Source organism: Ananas comosus, linkage group 1, assembly GCF_001540865.1.
Source record: "Ananas comosus cultivar F153 linkage group 1, ASM154086v1, whole genome shotgun sequence".
Lineage (NCBI taxonomy): Eukaryota > Viridiplantae > Streptophyta > Magnoliopsida > Poales > Bromeliaceae > Ananas > Ananas comosus.
In genome coordinates, this window is record NC_033621.1 from 21,740,287 (window position 1) to 21,764,120 (window position 23,834).

General features: G+C 35.4%; 3 protein-coding genes across 5 annotated transcripts; 1 reads left to right on the forward strand and 2 right to left on the reverse strand.

Moving 5' to 3' along the window:
- Positions 2,152 to 8,358, reverse strand: LOC109719309 (hydroxyproline O-galactosyltransferase HPGT1). 2 transcript variants are annotated; one of them, XM_020245889.1, is made up of 12 exons: positions 7,900 to 8,358; positions 7,710 to 7,763; positions 7,504 to 7,553; positions 7,222 to 7,415; positions 6,291 to 6,354; positions 6,139 to 6,211; positions 5,462 to 5,585; positions 3,831 to 3,918; positions 3,668 to 3,718; positions 3,123 to 3,194; positions 2,796 to 2,908; positions 2,152 to 2,560 (listed from the first exon to the last, which is right to left on the reverse strand). In XM_020245889.1, exons 1-12 carry the CDS (start codon positions 8,317 to 8,319, stop codon positions 2,538 to 2,540), a joined length of 1,326 nt encoding a protein of 441 aa, XP_020101478.1. In that variant the 5' UTR covers positions 8,320 to 8,358; the 3' UTR covers positions 2,152 to 2,537. The 2 variants fall into 2 exon arrangements, with proteins under 2 accessions (XP_020101478.1, XP_020101488.1); XM_020245899.1 differs by having other exon boundaries at positions 7,710 to 7,773; positions 7,900 to 8,163.
- On the forward strand, positions 14,742 to 17,786 carry LOC109712299 (cytochrome B5-like protein). The gene is made up of 6 exons (XM_020235793.1): positions 14,742 to 14,869; positions 15,637 to 15,728; positions 15,816 to 15,853; positions 16,731 to 16,808; positions 16,894 to 16,985; positions 17,415 to 17,786. The coding sequence occupies exons 2-6, from the start codon at positions 15,647 to 15,649 to the stop codon at positions 17,479 to 17,481; spliced, it is 357 nt and encodes a 118-aa protein (XP_020091382.1). The 5' UTR covers positions 14,742 to 14,869; positions 15,637 to 15,646; the 3' UTR covers positions 17,482 to 17,786.
- Positions 18,028 to 22,937, reverse strand: LOC109712290 (BTB/POZ domain-containing protein POB1-like). 2 transcript variants are annotated; one of them, XM_020235784.1, is made up of 6 exons: positions 22,526 to 22,937; positions 21,151 to 21,270; positions 20,882 to 21,000; positions 20,733 to 20,796; positions 19,685 to 19,964; positions 18,028 to 19,212 (listed from the first exon to the last, which is right to left on the reverse strand). In XM_020235784.1, the coding sequence occupies exons 1-6, from the start codon at positions 22,731 to 22,733 to the stop codon at positions 18,360 to 18,362; spliced, it is 1,644 nt and encodes a 547-aa protein (XP_020091373.1). In that variant the 5' UTR covers positions 22,734 to 22,937; the 3' UTR covers positions 18,028 to 18,359. The 2 variants fall into 2 exon arrangements, with proteins under 2 accessions (XP_020091373.1, XP_020091367.1); XM_020235778.1 differs by having other exon boundaries at positions 21,151 to 21,276.

The following is a 23,834-nucleotide window of genomic DNA, read 5'->3' on the forward strand; positions in this document are numbered from 1 at the left end:
TAATAGCAAGAGACCCAACATTCAGATGAAATGAGTTAGATTGAAATCTATGGGCACTGTGACTGAGCTCTTAAGTGTGATGTATATATTCTTTCTATCAGCATATGTTTTTGGGACTGTTGGTTAGCGCTAATAATCAATAAATGTTTGAATAAGATATTGCTTGAACACATAAATAATGCTTAAGGAAATAGTACAATTAGATGTCGACAATAATATAATAATATGCCCACTATTCAGACTACAAATCATTTTCATCTAGATGGAATGAATTATCTCAACACATGAAGTCTATTTATACCTTGGAGAAGTATAAAGATATCATAAATATTATACAGAGTTAGTTATTATTATTATTATTATTATTATTTGTAGGCGTATATCTTTATACTTCTCTTTTTTTTTCTGTATAATATTTATGATATCTTCACTACAACAGAATTAGGTTATAGGGACACATATTTGGGACACTTTTGATTAAGTGTCCCATTTATGCTAAAACTTAAAAAAACATCTACTAATGCCTAAATATAAAGCCCAATCCAATAAAAAATAAAAGATTACTCTACTCAACCCACCACACCCAGTCCATTTGGCCCGATTACAAACAGAAAAGAAAAAAGAAAAGAAAAATCAATTACCATCTTTTCTTCTCTCTTCACTCAATCTATTGAAATTCTAGACGAAGAGCCTTTCCTGTCGTCCTCCTCCGCCACCGCAGCCAACGAGATAGAGTTTCGGCTGTTGCTAGATGCTTAAATAAGTGTTGGTAAATTAGCAACACTCTTTTAGGTTATAGCGACACTCTTTAACTGTCACTATATACCTAGCGACCCCACATATAGCAACACTTTTTAAAAGTGTCGGTAATTTTAGCTAGCAGCACTTTTTTAACATGTACCTACATTTAAAAGTGTCGCTATAAACCTAAAGATGTACGCCCTTCAAATAATAATAATAATAATAAAACATTCTGTATAATTTTTATAATATTGTTCGTCAGAGTAGAGAGCTATTTCAAAAGCTAGGTCAACAAGATGCGATGATCTCTGAAATTTTTGTTTACAATAATTCATAAAAAAAATTATAATTTACCAAATAATTCCTGCAAAAAATTATTTGGCAAACTAATCGTTTTTGGCAAACTAATCTTATTCTATTCAACTCAGCATCATAGTTGAAAAAAATAAGTAAAAGCCGATAAATCATTCACCTTTTTTATTAAAAACGGAATCATTAAAAGTTATTATTGAGATTGTTATAGATTGTTATGGAAGAATCGTTTAGAAAAAAAAAAATAAATCGTTAAAAGTTATTCATTATTTTTTTAATATAAAAGAAAAAAAATAAAGCGTTCACCGCTCTCTTTTCAAAGTTCAAACACGTCACACAATGCACCGACTTTTTCATTCCCACATCTGGATAGTATTAACATGGCATTATCGTGACGAAAATAAGACTATTTAGCCAAATAAACTTTTGATTAGAGAAGTCAACAGATCGGATTCGGGGCAGATTTTTAAAAATCCGAACCCAAACCCAACTACAAACCCAAGACCCGAACCCGACGGATTTTAAAAATTCATATCCAAACCCGAACCCGAACCCGATCAAAAATCTAAAATCCGAACCCGAACCCGAACACAAAAATTTAAACCGAAACAATTTTTTCTTTTTTCAATATTTCAAAATATATTATATTAAATCTAAATTTTTAAAATACAAATTCAAATATAACATCAAATTTTTATACATATATTATATATAATACAAAATAAATTCGAATTCGGGTCGGGTTCAGGTTCAGGTCAGGTACAATCAAAATCCATATCCGAATCCATATCCGTCGGATTTCTATTTTTGATATCCAAATCCATATCCATATCCATCTCCATCGAATATATCCGTTTCATTCGTATTCAGGTTCGGATAAAATTTCGGATATCCATACCCATTGACATCCCTACTTTTGATGGCATTATTTGACCAAATATGAAATTTTTTAAGGTCACTTTGTTTAAAAAAAAAAAAAAGTCCTGATCTCATCGATGCCTATATGTGGCTGCTATGTGCAGTGTATGCGAGTCACCATCTCCTGTGCTCACATAGAAAATAAAAACTGGACTCATGAACATGGAAGTAACAGAGACATTTCATAAACTCGAGTTCCAATAAATCGAGCAAAAGAATTTACAACCTGTACTGTTTTAAGTTCGCCGAGTAACATTGGTTCCTCAAGAAAAAAATGAATGGTAAATACAAGAATAAGTAAAAAGCTCCAAATGTGTTGTATGATGAAGTTACCAGGTGTTTTCTACACAATGAGGAATAAACAATTCCTTGATCACTGCCCTATAGTATTAACCTTGAGCATTCGCAAGGAAGCCGAATAATGCGGCAAAAATATCCCAGCTATGGTCGCGTGTCCGAGCATGATATCCTTCAAGCACTGGGATATAATTGGATACGTTTGGAGCTCAGAACACCCAAACTGAGTTCCCCAAATATCTTGATTAAAAAAAGTTTTACCCGCGCCATCACAAAGCTGCGCATATGGCTCCTGAAAAGTAGAGGGTCAGATTTTTTGGAGAACCATGTTAGCAAATAACAGTAATTAAGTTTCATTTTCAGAAAGAAATTGAACGCAAAAATTGTAAAATCATGCTGGCAGTTAATGTAGGGAGAAGATTGCCGTAAAGTCCGAACGCTAGCAAGTTAGAAAAGGGAATACGCATTTTACATGGGATGCCAAAAAGAGGAAACAAAATCGAAACGGTGAATGTAGAGAGAGAAACCTGAAGACCATGGTGAGCAGCATAGTTTTCCTTCATTAACATGCTTCACGTCAAGGCCGATCATCCACGATCCCACGCTGACATCATCATGGGCATATGTTCGAAGAATAGATCTAACAACAAACGGATGTCACGTACTGAAGAAGGTTGCGAGTTTTCATTTATAAGTAATTTTTCTGAACAATGTTTTCACAATTGATCACATAACTTAATGTGCAGATTTTTTTTTTTTTTTAGTTTTCTTTGTTATCTGATAATTTTAGTTCTTTTCATTTTATTTTATTTTATTTTTTGAGGGAAGTAGGGTGGAACCAAAATTAACAATACCTGTTTATGGAAATAAACTGGGCTAGGGCTCTGGATATGACTAACATTTCCCCAGAAGCATGGCGGAAGTACCTGTCATAGGGTGCAAGTAAAAATGAGTCTTCATAACAAATTTGAAGAAAGGGGGATGAGAGGGTGAGGAGATTTCATATGCGTGCATATACAGAGCTACTTTATTTCGGAAGTACTTAATTTTACATCGTGAGAAATTCATTTAGGAGAAAAATATCAATAACCGAACAATAAGGTTGAATTTTCCCGAAAGGTAGTATAACACTACTGATTTTACACTCAAAATTCTTCCAATATAAAACTTACACAAATTTCGGCATAGAAGAACTCGAAATATGATAAAAAAATCTGAAAACTGAATTATTTGAATGTTTCTTTGATAGAAATAATTGACTTTCACATCACTCAAGATGAATCTATATTAGTTTGTGTATGTACTTAAAGAATAATGTTTCTCTTATTGGATATTTCGACAAAAACCTTTTGAGTAGATCCAGAGCATGAAAAGATGACTGATAAAATAAAACACTTACGATTTTCCATCACCAAATTTCCACCAGTCTGGTTCATACCATTTTTGACTCCTATATCCATGAAATAATCAGAAGTCAACAAGCCTCAACAAGATGAAACTAATTACTATTGAATAATGAATACGACTAATTTTTTGAAAGACTAATTTTTGAAAGCACTCACGACTCAGAGAAAACCTCCCCAGATTTCATGCAGCCAATATAAACACGAGGCTTGTCCCAGTGAGTTGCGAGCATTGCTCCCAAAGCATCTGCAAGATAAAAACACAATACCGCAATAATATGCATGCATATACTTTACAATTTACGATTTCACTCAATACGAAAAACACATTGTATGCATCCAGGTAACAGATAGTAGAATATGCCATGAATTCAGCTTATGCATGCTAGACTGCCAAAATTATTTATGTTATTTTCATCAATAACAACCAATGAATATTTTGTTGGCTTAAAGGAGCCAGCATCCAGCCTCGTGGTGAAGTGTCTGTTCACTATTAGTGAATTGATTGCCCCAATAAGCACGTAGTGCAAAATCAAATGCATAATAACTAACAGCACAAGCTGTAAAGTAGGCCGTCAAGGAAAGATTAACTCGTTTGATAGGGAGAAGCAAAAATTTTTGATGAAACACTCGGCTTTGAGTTTATAAGATATAGGATTACAGCATACACAGAGGACAAAGCCAGGCTTGGAAGTATGAATCGAGGTCAATAAAATTCTGGCAAGGACAACGAAGTACAGCAGGGATGCACCAACAGAACTTAAATGCCACATAGTATATGTTTTTATTGATTTTCCTTTTTTTGTTAGAGAACATATAAAAGTAAAATGTAGAATCAATGAATATGCTCCTCTTGATTTCTCATACAAAGTAAAAAGTTTGGAAAATCTAGTATGATATAAAAAGTACAGATGCAAGAAGGAACAAGAAACAAGCCATCCACGAACCATAATGGTTAAGTCACAGCATCAAACTTATTCATCAACTCAATAGCTCATATGATTTAGGGCACTGTGTAAATAATAAAAGGTCATTACTGACCACGAAAGTAAGTGCACTCACCCAAATCTTTCTTCCATTCGAACTATTTAGGAAGAATTTTAGCAATATGTTAACTGACATGGCAATCAATCTCCTCTTAAAAAACTGGAGAAATATCCAGATTTATTCAAGTAGCATCCTTAAAGAGCCATTGTTTAGTGCATCGGAAAAGGTCTAGGTCTTTCAGCCTTGTGGTTGTAGGTTCGTCTTAAAATGAGCTACTTCAAGCAAAAATGCTGAAGGGTGAATCCGACTCCAAACTCTCTCTCCTATGACCCCAGCTTTGTTGGACCATAGCTTGCATGGCCTTCTCTTCATTCAAGCTAAATACTTTTTAGCTCTGTTTTGAAGTCAGATCCTAGAGCCGAGAAAGAATAAACGTGCAAACAAGATAGCAAAAAAATATATTAGGGGTCACAATCAAGATAGCTAGAAAATATATTAGGGATCACGAAAACAGCACGATCCCTCCTTTTTTCCCTCAAGCTTGACAACAGTTAACATTTTGCCAAAGCAACATATTCCCTTAAATGGGCTACATAGCCAATGCGCATGTTTAGAATATAAGAAAGAAACAAAGCAACAGTCTCTGTATTAGGTGAAGAACAAGCAGAATAGCTTCAGTTTCATTGCTGAGAAATCATTCAATAAAAGAAGTTAGATACTTGAAAATTAAGCATCTTACTCTTGCATATAAAGAAAGAGAAAGTTCATATAATTGATCCAAATCTTGTTGAGTTAAGGCCTACCTGTATTTACATAAAGGTCGTCATTTACTTTCGCATAGAACTCTGCATCGATGGTTTCTGCAGCATGAGCAAAAAAGATTTTCGTCTTCTTTGGATGTTCTTCTGATGCTTCAATATGGTTATCCTGTTGCAGAACAAAGATACTGTAATCAGGGAAGGCATTGACAAGGAGAGAGCAATCTTCACATCACTTGATATCTACATAACCAAACTGAACCAACTCATTTCAGTGGATTTTTTAACCTTCCAATGATGGTCAAACAGTTTAATTGGTTAACAATTATTGCCGTGAGATCATAGATATAAAAGATAAGATTTATCATACTTGTATTTGTCATATAATAGTTTGATGCATAATTGCATATTAAGAACGGTGAAGTTCCTTATCGGTACTGAATTAACCAACCAATTTCAGTTCTGTTCATCCCTGCACTTCTAATCAGCTCAGTTTACAAACAAAATCCCTGGAACTGAACCGACCAACGGTCACCCCTAACCATATAAATAGATGGGGCAACTTTAACGCATGCATAGTTGTTCTATGTATATCATATAATGAAAAAGAAGTAGCAATATAAGCTATGAAGCTTTGACAACAGTGCAAATTATAAAATATCAGGGATAAAGACAAAAGGAAGAAAAAACTGTAAATATGCTTAAATATTCAACCAACATACAAGGATAATAAAGTCCTTGGTATACTTATTTTCCTCATCAATTTCCCTGTCAAAACTGTCTCCTCGATTTGCACTGCAAGGAGGAAAAAAAACCAATTAGAATATGGAATTTCATACTATCATTCTCGTCCATGTAGAATAGAAAATGAGACCTTCTTCCTATGATGAAACGCACTAGAATGCCCTTTTCCTCTTCCAGTTTTTTTAGTGTTGCACCTGTTCAAAAACAAAGTAGATAAATGTTTGCATGCTCAAAGCTCTTTTATTTTTCTTCACAATTCACAAAGGTAAAATGACATATATTAATAACCAAAGACAGCATTGCACCAAAATAAGCACCTCTTTACCACAACCAACTGGTACATTTTAAGATTAATAAAAGAAATTTCTGATTTTTTGTCCCTTTTTTACAATGTGATGTGCTGTTTATCAATCAACACATAACCCTACTTTTATTGGTTAGCTGAACGATGGCTTAAGTACATTATAATCAAACAATAGGACATGAGCCTAGTCCTGATACAATGTGATCATGGCGACTTTAGTTTGAGTTAGTGTTCAATATGTAATAGGAGAAGCCCATGTTTGACCTTCTTCTTACTAATGACCAGGTTGATCAGGTGGTCACATTGAATAATAATTATGATACCACTCCTCACTATGTTTCACTTCATCATATTATCATCCAAATGTTCTACTGAAACGAGAGAAAATTGAGAACATTGTAACAATACATTAGATAGAAATTTTATGTTTAACTACCACTAAATACTATTCCAAAGAGATTTCTAATGGAAAGCTACCAAATGCCTATCTCTTCTGTCTCAAAAACATAAGAAATTAGATTTTTTACTGAAAAACTAGAAAATGACAAAGTGGCCCTGGACAATCACCTAGGCCCTAGCTGGAGTCAGCAGGATCTTATGTCTTGGCGATACCTAGGACAACCTTAATTGTAAATAACCTACATAAGTCCGACATGTTCATATCCTCGCAAAATTTTTAGTTAAACAATATACACTTCAAAGACATCCATTTATGCCATAAAATTAAAACACAAATGGCAATAGTTGGACGGCGTACCTGACGGAAGCCATGACTTTCTAATTGCATCCCTATAGCTCTTTCGCCCAAAACCAGTCATGATTCCTATAACAGCCAACAGCCTCTTTTCAGTTCGAGTCCCATTAGGCTCGGACGAATACTTTCCAACAAACCCTTCATGCTTTGCCGCGGCAAGCTCCATCTCAAGTGCTACTAATTTCTTGTGTTGGTGCCTAGGGAGACAAAGTAGCTTAGTTCGAACCTTCTACCAAAAAAATTCCATAATTTCAAATAAAAATTCCGTTTTAGCAAACAAATTACCTGCAAGCCACAACCTTTAGAGTATCATCAACCGATATAGCGGATTGTCCCTGAAAAACATGAATAAAAATCCTCAAATTACATTAGTGATGAGCCAAAAACCTCATTAAATTTCAAGCTACAACAATCACAAAAACTCGTCAAAAAATGCAACAAACAAGGGCAAATTTTCAACAAATTTCCGGTATATCGATTAAAGAGATTACCTGCCCTGTTCTTCGATCGAGTTCTTTTATAAGATAAACCCTATTTTGCGCATCCTGCCACAAACTAAACCAATCCCAACATTAACCAAAGAAACAAGCAAAAGAACCAAAATTTGAACCAGTAACTACCACAATCTCAAAACCCTAACGGCTAGTAATGTAGAAAGCGAGAGATGGGGGGTGAGCTCACCGGCCGGCGACGTAGAAGGAGGCCATGGTCGCGAACATGGCGAGCATCACGGTGGAGATCCGGGAGCGGAGGAGCTGACCCGGTGCGCGGTGACCGGATCCTCGGCTCTGCATAGTTCTCTCTCCCTCCCTCTCTCTCTCTCTCTCTCTCCGATCCAATCCGATCCGAGGGCGGAGATCTCACAGGATCACGGTCACCACCTCGCCCTCTCTCTACCCCTTCTCTCGCGACTCTTCTCGAAGCTTCGGAGGGGGGGCAGGAGGGGGTCGTGACTCGTGAACGCCGGTGGTGATCGAAAGGGAAGGAGACGATGGAGAGGGGGGAATGGTGGGAAGGTGAATTAGGGGAAAGCTTTGTGAGCTGTAGAGAGAGTTTCCCTTTCACGACGAGCTCGACAACTCCACGGCAGGGCTGGCACATGTGCGAGTCGGCTCGTGTTCGGCTCGGTACGTGGGTCGCTCGAGCCCCGCTCGAAATTAAATTAGCAGAGCTAGTAAATTTTAAAATATATTTCAAGTTGAGCTTTTGCATTATTAAGCTCACACGAAGTAAGCTCCAAAAAAATAAAATAAAAATATATATATATATATATATATATATAATATATATATATATATATATATATATATATATATATATCAGGCCGATGATATGAGAATACTCATATCAGGGAAAATATGAATATTCAAAAAAACGGCAATCTAAATAAAAAAACTAGTAAAAATAGGCAATCTAATATGATAAGTTGATTGGTGGGTGAGTTGAGATCCCCTGGTAATAATTGGATTGGTCGCTGGTGATAGTAGGATTGGCGTGTAGAGAAGTAGGTTACCAGCTTTTAAATACTCATGTTTTTCCCAATATGAGTATTCTCATATCATCAGGATCGTATATATATATATATATATATATATATATATATATATATATATATATATCACTCTCGATGATACGATAGCCTTTATATTTCATCGACTACGAAAGCTTAAAAATCGGGAACTTAATTTCTAAGATGCCAACCCTACTATTAAGATGCCAACTCTACTATCGCCAAGAGAATCCCAACTCACCAGGGTTAACCAATTATTATAATTAGGTTACCAATCTTTGCTAGTTACCTCAATTAAATTCTCTATTTTTTAGCTTTCGTGGTTGGTGAAATACGAAGGCTATCGTATCATCTAGATGAGAGAGAGAGAAAGAGAGAGAGAGAGAGAGAGAGAGAGAGAGAGAGAGATATATATATATATATATATATATGAGATAGAATACTATTAATAGTATTTGGACTATTTTGCTATTAATTTTTTAATTATTAAATCTACACAATCAATCACACCCTTTAGATCATACTATTCAACCAACCACCCACTCAATCATAGAGAGACCACCATTAAATCCCAGGAGACGCTATCATTTTAACCTTACAATTTTTCATCCTAACCCAGCTATAGTATTTTGAACATTNTGATGTTGAAAAGATTTGAAATTTGATTTCTAAACACTTCAAGTGGCATAGATCATGTTCAACGGTACCGATCATCAATTTGGAAGCTCCATCATCGAAAATAAATGGGTGGCAATGGAGCTCGTTTGCTATCGATAGTATTCTAGCTCAACTCTATATATATATATATATATATATATATATATATATATATATAAAGTAGAGTTACTATACTATTCGAAGTATAGAGAATTTGATACTTTCATTTTTTTGGCTCTTAGATTAGCCTTTTAATCAGAAGTATAGATAATTTGATACTTTCAATTTTTTAGCTCTTATATCAGTCTTTTTAATTATTTTTAATCTTTAGATTACATTTTTAATCTTTGGATTAATACTATTATTCTGTGGTGACTACTCAATCCCAAGAATATTATTCAACTTTAGAGGGGACCGTCATCATCTCAATCGTACAATTCTTTATCCAAGAGTCAAAAAATCGAAAGCATCAAATCCTCTGTATTTTCGATAGCATAGTAACTCTAACTCTACACTATATATATATAGAATTAGGCTACTATACTATTTATAGTACCGGAGCTCCGGTACTATAGTCTTATTTTCGATCTCAGGATATTCAAATTAATAATTCACACCGTTAAATATGATCTAGGGTATATGAAGTTCTTAGGAATAAAATTTTAGTTTTTTTTTACATCGTTTACTAAGTAAATAAATTATNATACCGTTAAACGTTATTTACAGTATTTATAACTTCTAGAAATCAAATTTTATAATTTTTCGACATCATTTACCTTACGATCAAGAGGTCACAAATTTGACAATTTTTAATGGCCGGTATGGGATACTTGCTAGTTTAACGGTGTAAAAGAATTGGAATTTGTTGAATTTTTGATAGAAAATTCTATTCACTACCTAGATAAAGATCAATAACTCCGATCTTGAATTGAAGGATCCGATCATCCTTTTTAGAATGTCGTTCGATTTTGACCGTTCATTTTATGCCCGCATGATGGACTTTATTATGATTTTGAAAATTTACGAAATTTATTTTCTAGAAGTTTCAAATACTTTAGATCATATTTAACGGAGTGGATCGTCGATTCGAAAGCTCCATCATCGAAAACAACTTATGAGTACGAGGGCTCCAACACTCATAATAGTATAGTAGTCATGGCCTATATATATATATAGAGTCCGGCTATGGTGCTTGTAAAAGCACCAAGCACTTGGTGCTTGTGAATTTTTTACCGTTAGATTTACGACTTTGATCATTTTCATCCATTAGATTATACTATTCAACCAACCACCCACTTAACCCAAGGGGGCCCACATGATCCTAACCGCACATCTATTAATCCAAAGGCTAAAAACTTACAAGCACCAATGACTTGGTACTTTTAAAAGCATAGGAGCTCAATTATATATATATATATAGGCTGGGGCTACTATACTCCTATGAGTACAGAACCCTTTGTACTCATAAATTTTTAACCGTTGATTGATAGGATGTGTGGTTAGGATGATGGCGGTCCCCACTTAGAATGATAGTGGTCCCCTAGGGTTGAGTGGGTAGTTGGTTGAATAGTATGATCTAACGGGTGGAAATGATCATGGAATAAATCTAAGGGCTGAAAATTTATGAGTATAAGGGAGCCAATACTCATAAAAGTATAGTAGCCGGACTCTATATATATATAGAGTCCGGCTATTATACTATTATGAGTACGATCGCCCTCGTACTCATAAGTTATTTTCGGTGATAGAGCTTCCAAATCGACGATCCATACCATTAAACGTTATCTAGAGCATTTGAAACATCTAGAAATCAAATTTCATAACTTTTTGACATCCTTTACCTTACGATCAAAAGCTCACAAAATTGATAATTTTTAACGGCCGGTATGGAATACTTGCTAGTTTAACGGTGCAGAAGAATCCGAATAGGTTGAATTTTTGATAGAAAATTCTATTCACTAACTAGATAAAGATCAATAACTCCGATCTTAAATTGAAGGATCCGATTATCCATTTTTAAGATATCGTTCGATTTGACCGTTCATTTTATGCCCGCTTGATGGACTTTATTATGATTTCGAAAAATTACGAAATTTATTTTCTAGAAGTTTCAAATACTCTAGAGCATATTTAACGGAGTGGATCATCGATTCGGAAGCTCCATCATCGAAAACAACTTATGAATATGAAGGACCCAATACTCATAATAGTATAGTAGTCCTACTCTATATATATATATAGTAGGTCTTGTGTGCTATTAGGAGCACGGAGGCTTCTGTGCTCCTAAGCCGTTTTCAATGATGGAGCTTCCGAATCGACAATCGGCTCCGTTAGACTTGATCTAGCATGTTTGAAGCATCTAGAAAATAAATTTTGTGACTTTTCGATATCATTTACCTAATGATCGAAAGGGTTCAAAATCAACGGCTGAAAATAAAAATTTCACAAAAAGTGGTGATATAGCATTAAAATTTTCGATCAAACATATTGATCTTGCTGTAAATAGTATAAAGAATTTTCTATCAAAATTTCATCTGATTTGAATACTTCTATACCGTTAAACTTACAAACGGTATACATCAACCATTAAAAATTGTTGATTTTGAACTCTTTCGATCGCTAGGAAAATGATACTGAAAAATCACAAAAATTATTTTCTAGATAGTTCAAATACGCTAGATCAAGTCTAACGGAGCCGATCATCGATTCGGAAGCTCTATCATCGAAAACGGCTTAGGAGCACGGAGGCCTCCGTGCTCCTAATAGCACACAAGACCTACTCTATATATATATATANTGGATAATGCCATATTTTTGGCATCAAATGTTTCAACGTAGTGATAGAAACGTTTTAGCCTTGTAATAGCTAGCATGCATGATGATATTAATTAAAGTGTGTATCTAGGTGCTTCCAGATAAGCAGTAGTGGGCAATTTGATTTATTATAAAAGATAAATGTAAAATTAATGGATAGTCCCCATACTATCCCAATATTGCAACTTTATTGAGAAAATTGTGCGCACCCCCCTATATATATATATATATATATATATATATATATATATATATATATATATATATATATATATATATATATATATATATGAACTAGGGTGCTATTAACTTTTTAGCCTTTGGATTCAGAAATGTGTGGTTAGGATAATGTAGCTTCTCTAGGGTTGAGTGAGTGGTTGGTTGAATAGTATAATCTAACGGATAAAAATAATCAAAAGATTAAATCTAACGGTGAAAACTCGATAGCACCAAATTCTTGGTGCTATCGATAGTACCCTAGCCGGACTCTATATATATATAATCTTATGAGTACGATCACCTTCGTACTTATAAGTCATTTTCGATAATAGAGCTTCCGAATCAACGATTTATACCGTTAAATATTAACTAAAGTATTTATAACTTCTATAAATTAAATTTTATAATTTTTCGACATCATTTACCTTATGATTAAAATGTTACAAAATTAATAATTTTTAACGGCTGATATGGGATACTTGCTAGTTTAACGGTGTAAAAGAATCAGAATAGATTGAATTTTTCATATAAAAGTTTATTTACCACCTAAGTAAAGATCAATAACTTCGATTTTAAATTGAAGGATTCGATCATCCTCTTTTAGGACGTTATTCGATTTTGACTGCTCATTTTGTGCCCGCTTGGTGGATTTTATTATGATTTTGAAAAATTATGAAAATTATTTTTTAAAAGTTTCAAATACTTTAGATCATATTTAACTAAATAGATCGTCGATTCAGAGGTTCTATCATCAAAATAACTCATGAATATGAAGGGCTCTATACTCGTAAGAGTATGATAGCCATACTCTCTCTCTCTCTCTCTCTCTCTATATATATATATAGAGAGAGAGAGAGAGAGAGAGCGAGAGAGAGAGAGAGAGAGAGAGAGAGAGAGTAGGGCTACTATACTATTATGAGTATTGGGTCATTCGTACTTATAAGTTGTTTTCGATGATGGAGCTTCCGAATCGACGATCCACTCCGTTAAATATGATTTAGAGTATTTGAAACTTTTAGAAAATAAATTTCGTAATTTTTCGAAATCATAATAAAGTCTATCAAGCGGGTATAAAATGAACGGTCAAAATCGAACGATGTCTTAAAAATGGATGATCGGATCCTTCAATTTAAGATCGGAGTTATTGATCTTTATCTAGATAGTGGATAGAATTTTCTATCAAAAATTCAACCTATTCGGATTCTTTTGCACCGTTAAACTAGCAAGTATTCAATAACAGCCGTTAAAAATTGTCAATTTTGTGAGCTTTTGATCGTCAGGTAAATGATGTTGAAAAATTATGAAATTTGATTTCTAGATGTTTCAAATGCTCTAGATAACGTTTAACAGTGTGGATCGTCGATTCGGAAGCTCTATCATCGAAAACAACTTATGAGTACTAGGGCGATCGTACTCATAATAGTATAGTAGCCGGACTCACTCTCTCTCTCTCTCTCTCTCTCTCTCTCTCTCTCTATATATATATATATTAGCTAAGTGTGGGTGCAAATGCACATAATAATTATTTTAATAGTTATCTTAAATAAACATAAATTTTTGAATCATATTTATTCAAAAGTGTATAATCAACAATAAAAATTAAAATTTTAAAAAGTAAATTCAAATACTATATTTTAGTAGAAAATAACTATTATATTCTAACTCAAATTTAAATATTTATTGCCAATAATAATCATATAGTTTTATAAAATTTAAGTTTAAATTATGAATTAAATTTAATTTTGAATATCAAATTTGAATTAACAATAAACAAATTTTAATTAAAGTGGATAAAATTAAAATTTAAAATTTGAATTAAATATGAATTAACATTTTGATGCTTTTAATTTGAGATGCTGTGAAGAATATATTATATAGTTGATATTCTCTAACTGGTAAAAATTTGGATAACTATGAAATTTCTTTTCTGTTTACTCAAATAGTTTGCAATGTGCTTTGCTTGTATTTTAGTTTATAGACTTATTAACCAATCATATACAGCCACCTGTCCGGTCCGTACCAAATTTCTACAACCGGAGTTGCATAGGATGCATTGCAGAGACCATGGGCCTCGTCTATTACCCCACTGGTTTTAGCCCACCAACTACTCTGGAATCAACCCAAAATAATAATAATTAATAATAATAATAATAATAATAGTAATAATAACCCTGAGCCCATAAGTTGTACGAAGTATTTCCAGAAGGTGGTTCACCACGTCATCTTAAATCGGGCCACCAAAATGCGCCTTTTATGTATTTCGACCAATAGTAACCTCCATATTTCATCGGGTCTATAGACCTGGTTCACTGATAACTTCTCTCTTCGTCGTCTTCTTCTTCTTTACCCCTTCTTCTCCCAGAGCCGAAACCCTAACTCCTACCGAGCTTAAACCCTAACTCCGATCGTCGGAGGCCGATCCCTCGCGTGGCGTCTCACTCCTCGTCTTCGGTGAGCCCTAACCCTATTCCTCCTCTTCCCCATTGTCGAAATCTCCGTCGAATCTCCCTTCGTTTCACCCTAAAACGACTCGCAACGATCTCTCCTAGCTCGAAAAGGAGATCGGGGGGCACTATATTCTTGTTTAACCGAAACAAGTGCTTCAATGTGTTTGATGAATTGCTTCTTTGGCTTACGAGTTGCTGTTAATTCAGAGGAATGGTACTTTTTGTGCTAGAAAAATTGAAAAAAATGAGTGAAAAAAATAGTGAGAGTTGGGCGAGAGATGTAACATGTGATGTATGGTAGGGTGAACAAGTTTAACCCGTGAATAGATCGAGAAGAAGAGGGAGATTGGGAGGTGGTTTAAGTGTTTTTGGGATCTATATGTAGTTGAAATAGCAAATCTCACACCTAAAATATAATTTGTAAGTTTACTTTTCTAGGAAATATTATTGTCCAAGGGAAAGTTAAGCTAATTGTAGAGTCTTTGAGCATTAATTTGATTTGAACATGTTATTGTTCAAGATAATCGGCGATCTCAATGTTCATTTTGTATTAGGAGACTAGTGTATTTTGATTTAGATTTATCAGAATTGTTTAATTTCAAGTGCTTGTAATAACTTGACCTGTGAAAATGCCATTGATCAACCTGTTACATCTTCGTAAAAGCTCTTTAAGTTAGTATACTTGTACACTATTAGATTATTTTCGGAAGCATTCGATAATTGTTCTTTTGTGTTATAGCATATTTTTTATATGACTTCTTTGTTTCACAGGGGAAAAAAAATGGAAATGATTGTTATTACACTGGTTGTACTTTTTGTGATAGGAGCCCTCTTTATCATTCCAAGATCTCATAGCAGTAAAGGTACTACTAATTTCAGCTATTTATGTTGAGCCATAATTTTGTTGTGTCGCAGGTATATCAAAGTATCACACACATTCTCTGTTGCAGGTAAAGCAAACACAGCACCCTCAAACGTCAATGGGAAGGTAGATATTTTTGGACTTATATTATTTTAATTCATTATTTTTGTTTTGCTCTTTTGATGCCACATAGTTAGTCGGTGTGCTACGTAAGACGTGGCAATATTAGTTGTGTTTGTGCATGAAGTAAAATTATGAAGCCTGATAGTCTGATGAGGGTTTGTGATGATAAATCTTTCAAGAGAAGATAATGTGAAATAATATTGAGAAATATAGTTGACAATTTTGAACCCACTGTAAAAAAAAAGCTGTCTTTTATTTATTCCTAGTAGTCCGAAAACTTGTCACGCTCACACCTTGTCCTCGGAAGATAATATTTCATACATGGCATATTATTCACACTTTTGATATTGCCCAGAATCTTGACAAGCAAATGAAAACTAAATATTTATGCAACTTGACAGTGAATTGAAGAATTTATGAACTTTTGAGTTATGGCAGTATTTTCTCACATTTTTGCTTCAACCAAACAGTATACAAGGAACAGCAACCTAGTGATAGATCATCATTTTATGGTAGAGATTACTGCCTGGACCTGGTCCGCCAAGGCATACCCATTTTTCTCAGGGATTCTTCAGTTTTTTCATTGCTGGGCCGGGTCCAGACAGTTTTGTCTCCTGTTATGGAGTTTCTTCTGAGCTTGAAAGCTAGTGCATATTATTAACAAGAAATAGTGATGTTCAGTTTCTTATGAACTTGAACGCCTCCGTGCAACAAAAGCTAATTAGTCGACATATGTCAGCACTCCTCACTTAAGTCATATATGTCGCTGAACTATACATTTTTGTGCTTCTATAATATCTCTTACTTATCACTGATCAGAGAATGTTGAGTTGGACAGCTTTCTTACTAGTTTTTCTTTTCTTTGCATGTTTTTAAATAGACGGCGAGAACTTACACAAAAAAGGAGGTCTCAGTACATAATACCAGAAAAGATTGCTGGATCATCATCAAGGACAAGGTCTATATATTCCTTTTAATCTTTCTGAGCAGTCTAAAATAGAGTATGCTTCCCCAGAAACCAGTAATTGGTCCTTTAAATGCAGGTGTATGATGTCACCCCATATGTGGAGGAACACCCAGGTGGTGATGCTATACTAAATAATGCTGGAGGAGATTCAACCGAGGGCTTTTACGGGTTTGTACCTAATATAGAAAAGATAGACGATCAAGTAGTTGATATTTTAGCTTCTGGCCTATGCTTCTCCGGGCCTGTTTTCCCAAGCTGGAACTCTCGCTTTTTGCTGTTTGGGCAGAGCTGTGTGAAGAAGCACAAATAACTTATAGACTGAAGTTCCTCCCAACATCTTTTTGCTGCAATAGAAGCAGAAGCTTGAACTTGGAGCCTCTGCTTCTAAGCGCAGAAGGTCATTTAGCTTTGCACGATAGCAAAAAGCTCCATAGTTTTAGTTTGCCAAACGTCTTGCTTTCTTTTCATAACACACAAGATATTCCAAAAGCAAGACATGGACTATGTAAGCTACCCTCTCCAGTTTCTGTGCTTCAATGTTAACCACAGAAGATTACATACTTCTAATCACTTCATGTCTTGTATCTGCACTTGCAGGCCACAGCATGCTTCACGAGTTTTTGACATGGTTGATGAATTTTATATTGGTGATTTGAAGCCCTGACTCTAAGCTATTCGAACTCTCTGGTCGCCGTATTATTTGTGTCAAATGCTTTTGAAGTCTTTTTATGTCCTCGAGCGTAGATTTGCCAAAAAATCTGTATCATACTGTATATTTAGGCAGTCATACCCTGCTAAAACTATTTTTGCACCACCAGAACTTTGGTGATCATTTTGAAAAGCACTTCTAGTTTCCTCTATTTTAAGTAGGTTTACCCTCAAGTTATTATTTTTTTCCTGTAGCAATGAAAGGCTAGCGAATAATTTCCTGAATGACTAATTTTAGATGAATCTGTGCATATTAGTTCAGCTGACCTCAGTGTGGTAACTTACGTTCAGGTCCTTTCTAACTGTTTTTCATTTTGTATGGACATAGCTGCTAGTATTACATCACAAGGAGATCAAAAAAAAAAAAAAAAAAAGAAAAAAGAAAAAAAAGCCCTGAACAATGTTGCAGATCCGCAACCTGATGAACATAGATATCAAAGACATTTTAGTTTCAATTTTCTATATATGTACAAAGCAGACCTTTAAACTTAAGAAACAGTAAGACCTGCATAAGACATCAATTTTTTTTTTTTTGTAGCTCCCTCGTAGAAGCATAACAAACAAGGAAAATAATAATAATAATAGTAGTAATAATAATAATAATAATAATTTACATATCCACCTGTACAACTGCCCTAAACCTTGGTAAGCAAAACCATCGTTTCTGCAATGCCATTCAACTTTCTTTTCATCTTTTCCGATACATCATTACAAACACAAAAAACTACAATTGAGCTCATTTACTAAGTCATCTCCCCCTCAGACCATGAACTTATCAACTGCAACGCGACAACTAGAGAACCAAAAAGCATGTTTATTACCGAAGAGGGAAGCTCAGCACGTCTGCAGCTGTTGCGGTTGTTTTATGGTCAATTCGGCTCTCAGGTGGAGAACACCATTAATGAAGTATGGACTGTCAGTGGCCATGAATGAAGTCCAAGGTATCCCGAATAAGTTCCGATATCCGACTGCCTTCCCACCCGTGAAGGTGTAGGATCCTTTATACTTGCTCACAAGCTCCCCCGATGGTCTAGCCCTTGCTGCAAACTCATAGTCCACCGTAAAACTCACCGACCCCTTCTCTTGCATCCCTAGAAAGAGTCCGAAGCAATGCCACGAGCCTTGTTGGTCCATGTTGCAGTGGGCTGAGAGGAAGAAGCCCTGGCCCGCCAGGTGGAAGGCCTGGGAATAGACCCGGCCCGACGGGTGAAGGCCCGCACACTCCTCGCGCTTGAGGTCCAAGAACACGATGCATTGCGGGTGAGGGGATTCGAACTCGACCACCTTCACGGGCCGGTACTTGTAGGCCCGCTCTACGTAGCTTCGGTTACTGTTGCTGTTGTTGTTGCTGGATTCGTCGCGGGCTGCCGCCAGGGTTTTTTGGCGGTGGGGTGGCTCGGCCTTGAAGAAGAGGGCCTCGAGCACAGATTTTGAGGCGACCTCGTGGTCGAGGTCGGTGTTGATAAGGACCTTCCGGAGTTTCCGGCAGGTCATGAAGGGGAAGCGGATGAGCTGGCAGAGGCGGGACCCGAGGATTTCCTTCCGCTCCTCGGGGTTAGGGTAGTGGCGGCGGGCCCACTTGAGTGCGAAGTCGTAGACTACATCCTCTGATGCTACTTGAAGGTTGTCACTGGAAAGGATCGCCTCGATTCCAACAAGCGGGAGATCCATTATTCCATCTTGGGGCCTGCAACAAATATAGCAGCAATTCAAGAGTAAGTACAAGTTTGTTAGGTTTTCAAGATGGTCAGCAGAACTTGTCTTATGATTTATTTCAGTTTGGTTCACTAATTTTTCAAATAGATTAGTGCTGGGTTGTACATAATTTTTGCGATGTCTATTTTCAGTTCAATTTCTATCTAAAATCCCTACTGCCCATTAGGGTAGTATATTGCATTTGTCTGTGTTCAAATGAACTCTTATCTATTGCCCTTCATTCGATGATGGATAAAAATGTCATTTTGCCAAGCGTTTAAAGTGTTATAACAGGCACCAGGTTCTTGATGGAAAACAAAGCAGTAATGGCGTTTCACACATTAGATAAGATATGGCACTATAGCGTATAATCTATTTGGGTGAAGAATTTGGAGACCAAATTGCAACAAGCAAAAAGTTCCAAGAACATCTGTAAATTTTTAAAAAAGTATGTTAGTGCTCACTTTGTTAGGTCCCTGAAATTATTTGCGAGGAAGTCCTTGGCGGCATCAGTTAGTGTCTGCACTGCTGAAGCCATTGAGATGCTTGCAGAAAGCTCCAAATATAATAAAGCTGAATCCTTGGTCATTGGCAAACTTCGCAACAACTGGCAACAATGCTTCATGCAAGAAACGACCTCATATTTGTCCGCAGCCGATAGAACATCTAGAAGGAAAGAAGGAGAGGTGTTTGATAACTTGCCGCTGTACATAAAGCTTAGCAGTTCCATCAAAGGAGCCTCCTCTGTTGCAGAAAGTAGAGAAGCAATGACTAGGAAGTTAATATAAACCAACAAAGTAGCCAAATTAGTCAGGTAGCATCACAGTCACAATATTCTCCTTCGAAGAAAAATAATCATAAATAAATCATGAATTTTGAGTTGGCTGAACTGTTCTTCAAGTTATTTGCTAATAAGTGAACACTGACAAATAAATGCAAGAAATTTTCGAATTACTAGTATTTCACCTTTTTATCATGAATCTACCAGATTTTTGCTCACTACCAAACTTTTCTACCCGATTGAATTTATTCTCAATAGGGAACTTGTGACTAAGCGTAGCATACTTAATAAAACTATATTTTCCAAATGTCTAATGCTTTAATTAAATATGATTCGATTGCACAGTTGATTACAACAAAAGACTGGATGAAAAAGAATTACGATAATAATCAATCAGCTAAAATTTTCTTTCCTGCTCAATTTCCATCAAAATCGTAACAGACACATTTGAAATGAGTGTAAAGGTCATTAAAATTCAAGGGAGGGTCAACTGATGCCAATTAAAGAGACGAGAGATACAAATAATCTTCAAAATTAAAAGGTATATATGATAACATAAAGTTTAGTGGGATAATTACAAACTCCAATTTTACAGGTACACACTTTTGAATGCACCATACAAGTTAATGCATGTATGCTCATGCATGTTAGCCACATGCAAACAAACAGAAATTATGGGTGTATCAAACAAAAGATCGAAAAATGCACTATGAAAATCATTCAAAAATTACCTGAGGCATTTATGCGCAAGGTAGCATGCCGCTGGTCAGATTCTTGCATACCATTTGAGAAAAGCTAAAGAAACAGAATAGTAAACTAATTGGAAAAGACAGGACAAGAAAGATCACGCAAACATGCGTATGTACATCCGATGTCTTACCTTGTAAAAAAAGGGACTCTTTGCAGCTAATATCGCGGAACTGATATAAACAGATTTTACTGGAACAGGGGAGCAATCCATACTCCCAGAAGAATCACTGCATTGTGAAGGCTCATCACCTAAGCCAACAGTAGAGACAAATATTGGATTGGCCTTCTGAGACATAATAACTCATTACATGTGATTACATAAGTAATAATAAATTTATCATAATTCGTTTACGGATGTTCATAAGAACAGCATGAGCAACTGAAGAATTTGACAAACACCTGATGGAGATTCTTCAATCATAGCTACAGCTTCACCGTCTTGGTTTTCATCTGCCACACCATCCTCTATATCTGGCTGGTTGCAGTCCAAAATATGCCCTGAGTTGTACACTTTGAACTCTGCAGCTATATCAAACAAAATACTATTAATATTTATTGGTGTTGAAACTTGATTCTTTGTATACTTACTAAAGAAGAGCACTAACAGATCTACGGATGCTAGGAAATATTATAAGCCCTGTATGAGGCAATTAAGATTTCAATCACACGGTACTGATTAAAAGAGTTGAACAGAGAAGAGGAGGGATCTCCTGCTAACTTCAATGATGTAGAATTTTCACCATGTACATTGACAGGAACAAAAAGATTCACAGTATAGGAGCATTAATAAGAACACGGACAAGTAAATACTTCCACAACTTCAGATGGACACTAGATGGCTTTAGAGTTAGAATTATTAGATAATCAGACACAGCATTTGATATAAAAACAGTACACCATAAAATAAAAGTACGGATTTTTACCTCATCAGAGCATTTGAAATGGCATCATAAAAAAAATGTTATAACTGCTTTCGGGGATAAAACTCTCCGTATAAGGTCAAACCAGGGTAAAGGAAACCTTCATGAACTGTTTTTTGATAAAACAACTAACTAATTCTGTGTACTATAAATCAAAATTTCTCACAGAGAGACAAGTATGCTGAGGTACTTCATTTCTCCGGGAGTACAAAGATTAAATTGTCAAGTGATAAGAATAGAACAATGCTATTTAACCCATACTCAAAACCTTGTCAATTTTTTGATATACTAACCAAATAACCAATCCTAGCATACACCAATCACCCCCTAATCATAGCACATCACAATTTAAACTCCATTTAACTACTCCACTCGCTCAAGTCATGGTATTGGAAAAGTTTAACATCAACTCGCAGCAAAATATATTAGGCGAAAAATGTATGGAAGCTTCAACAGTTCAACTATGGCCCAAATTGAAACAGGTCCTTCAGCTTTATCGTTTATGATCAACACCCTCCTTTAACCTTCAATTACTTAGATTCAGTTGAGTGATTTTCCTAATTTGAATCTGAACAGCTAAATTTATCAAAATCACCATTAAGTTTAACAAAAACTTTACACTAACGAGCACAAATAACCTAAATCAAAAGAATCAAAGGTTTAGCAATACCACTCATAAAAGAAACAGCTAAGAGATCGATTTCAAAATGCCCTACAGTTGAGAGGTCCCTGCATAATTCTATCCAAAAATTTATGTAAATATATAACGAAAACAGTAAAATTGCTCTCTCTCTCTCTCTCTCTCTCACACACACACACACACTCAGAGACACTCACACACAAGAGTACTATACCGGTCTCCTTCTTGATCTCCTCGCGGCGGCGCTTGCGGTGCCCGGCCCAGGAGAAGGAGGAGGTGCCGCCGCCGCCGACGGCGTCGGACCGGATCTCCGGCGGGCCGGGGACGATCTCGATGCGGAGGACGCGGTCGGAGAAGTTGCTGGAGTTGAAGGCGAACTCGAAGCTCGGGTCGCCGCTCGGGTGGGAGAAGTCCGGTTCCATCGCCGCCGCCTCCTCTTCCTCCCCCAAACCCTAATCCCCCGATCGCATAGTCGAAGGAGAAGAACCCTCCTTTCGATTCCCAACGGGATCAAAACCCTAACCCTAGCGAGTCGAGGTGGAGAACAATGGAGAAGGATCGATCGAGCGCGAGAGAGGAGAGAGAGAGAGAGAGAGAGAGAGAGAAAGAGACCAAACAAAGGCTCGAGCTAGAAACCGTAAAGGGAGTTTTTGCACATATACCCCTCACGTGTATGTATTTGCATAATTCCCTCACAAAGTACGTTATAAATGATTCCCCTATAAATAAGAACTACTTATTTTAGTAACAGTATAAATATAATTTTGTATTTGGTTGAAAATTAAATTGTTCTTAGTAATAAGATAAATAGTATTCGGATGATTAGATTGGAACAAAGAAAATAAAAGTTATATTTTAAATTAAAATTATTTTATCTAATTAATTAACATCAAAATATTATTTAAAAATAATTTAATAAATTAATAAGTTTATTAACTATGAATATCGTATAAGATAATGAAAATATATTAATTAATTAACTAAATATAAAAAAATAATTTAACTTTTTAATTAGTTAGTAACTTATTTTAGCTAGATAACTAGTAAAAAAATTAATTAGATTACTACAAATATTAATGATTGATCAATATAAATATTAGTTTATGGATAAATATATTAAATTGTTAATAATTAATCATAAATAATAAATTAATTAATTATTTTATTATTTAAGCAATAAATAGTGATTTAACTAAATTAATTAGATTAATTAATAATTTAATACCATAATTAAAATTAAATTTAGACTTTAATTAACCTGTTCCCACCTAGGAACAAGCTTGTTCCAGAGAAAAGGGTGGAACAACAGTTCCAGCTTTATACCAGGTTATTCCAGCAATTCAAGAACTACCATTCTCGGTTACCAAAACCAGCGTTTGAAAACAAAGAGAAGAACAAGAGCTTATTCCCCATCTTATTCCCAAACCAAACCCTGCCTACGAATATTAAGGAAAACTAATATATTTCTATGCACTTCAAAAGCTTATATATACACCCAAAAAGAAAAAAGTATGATCAAATTC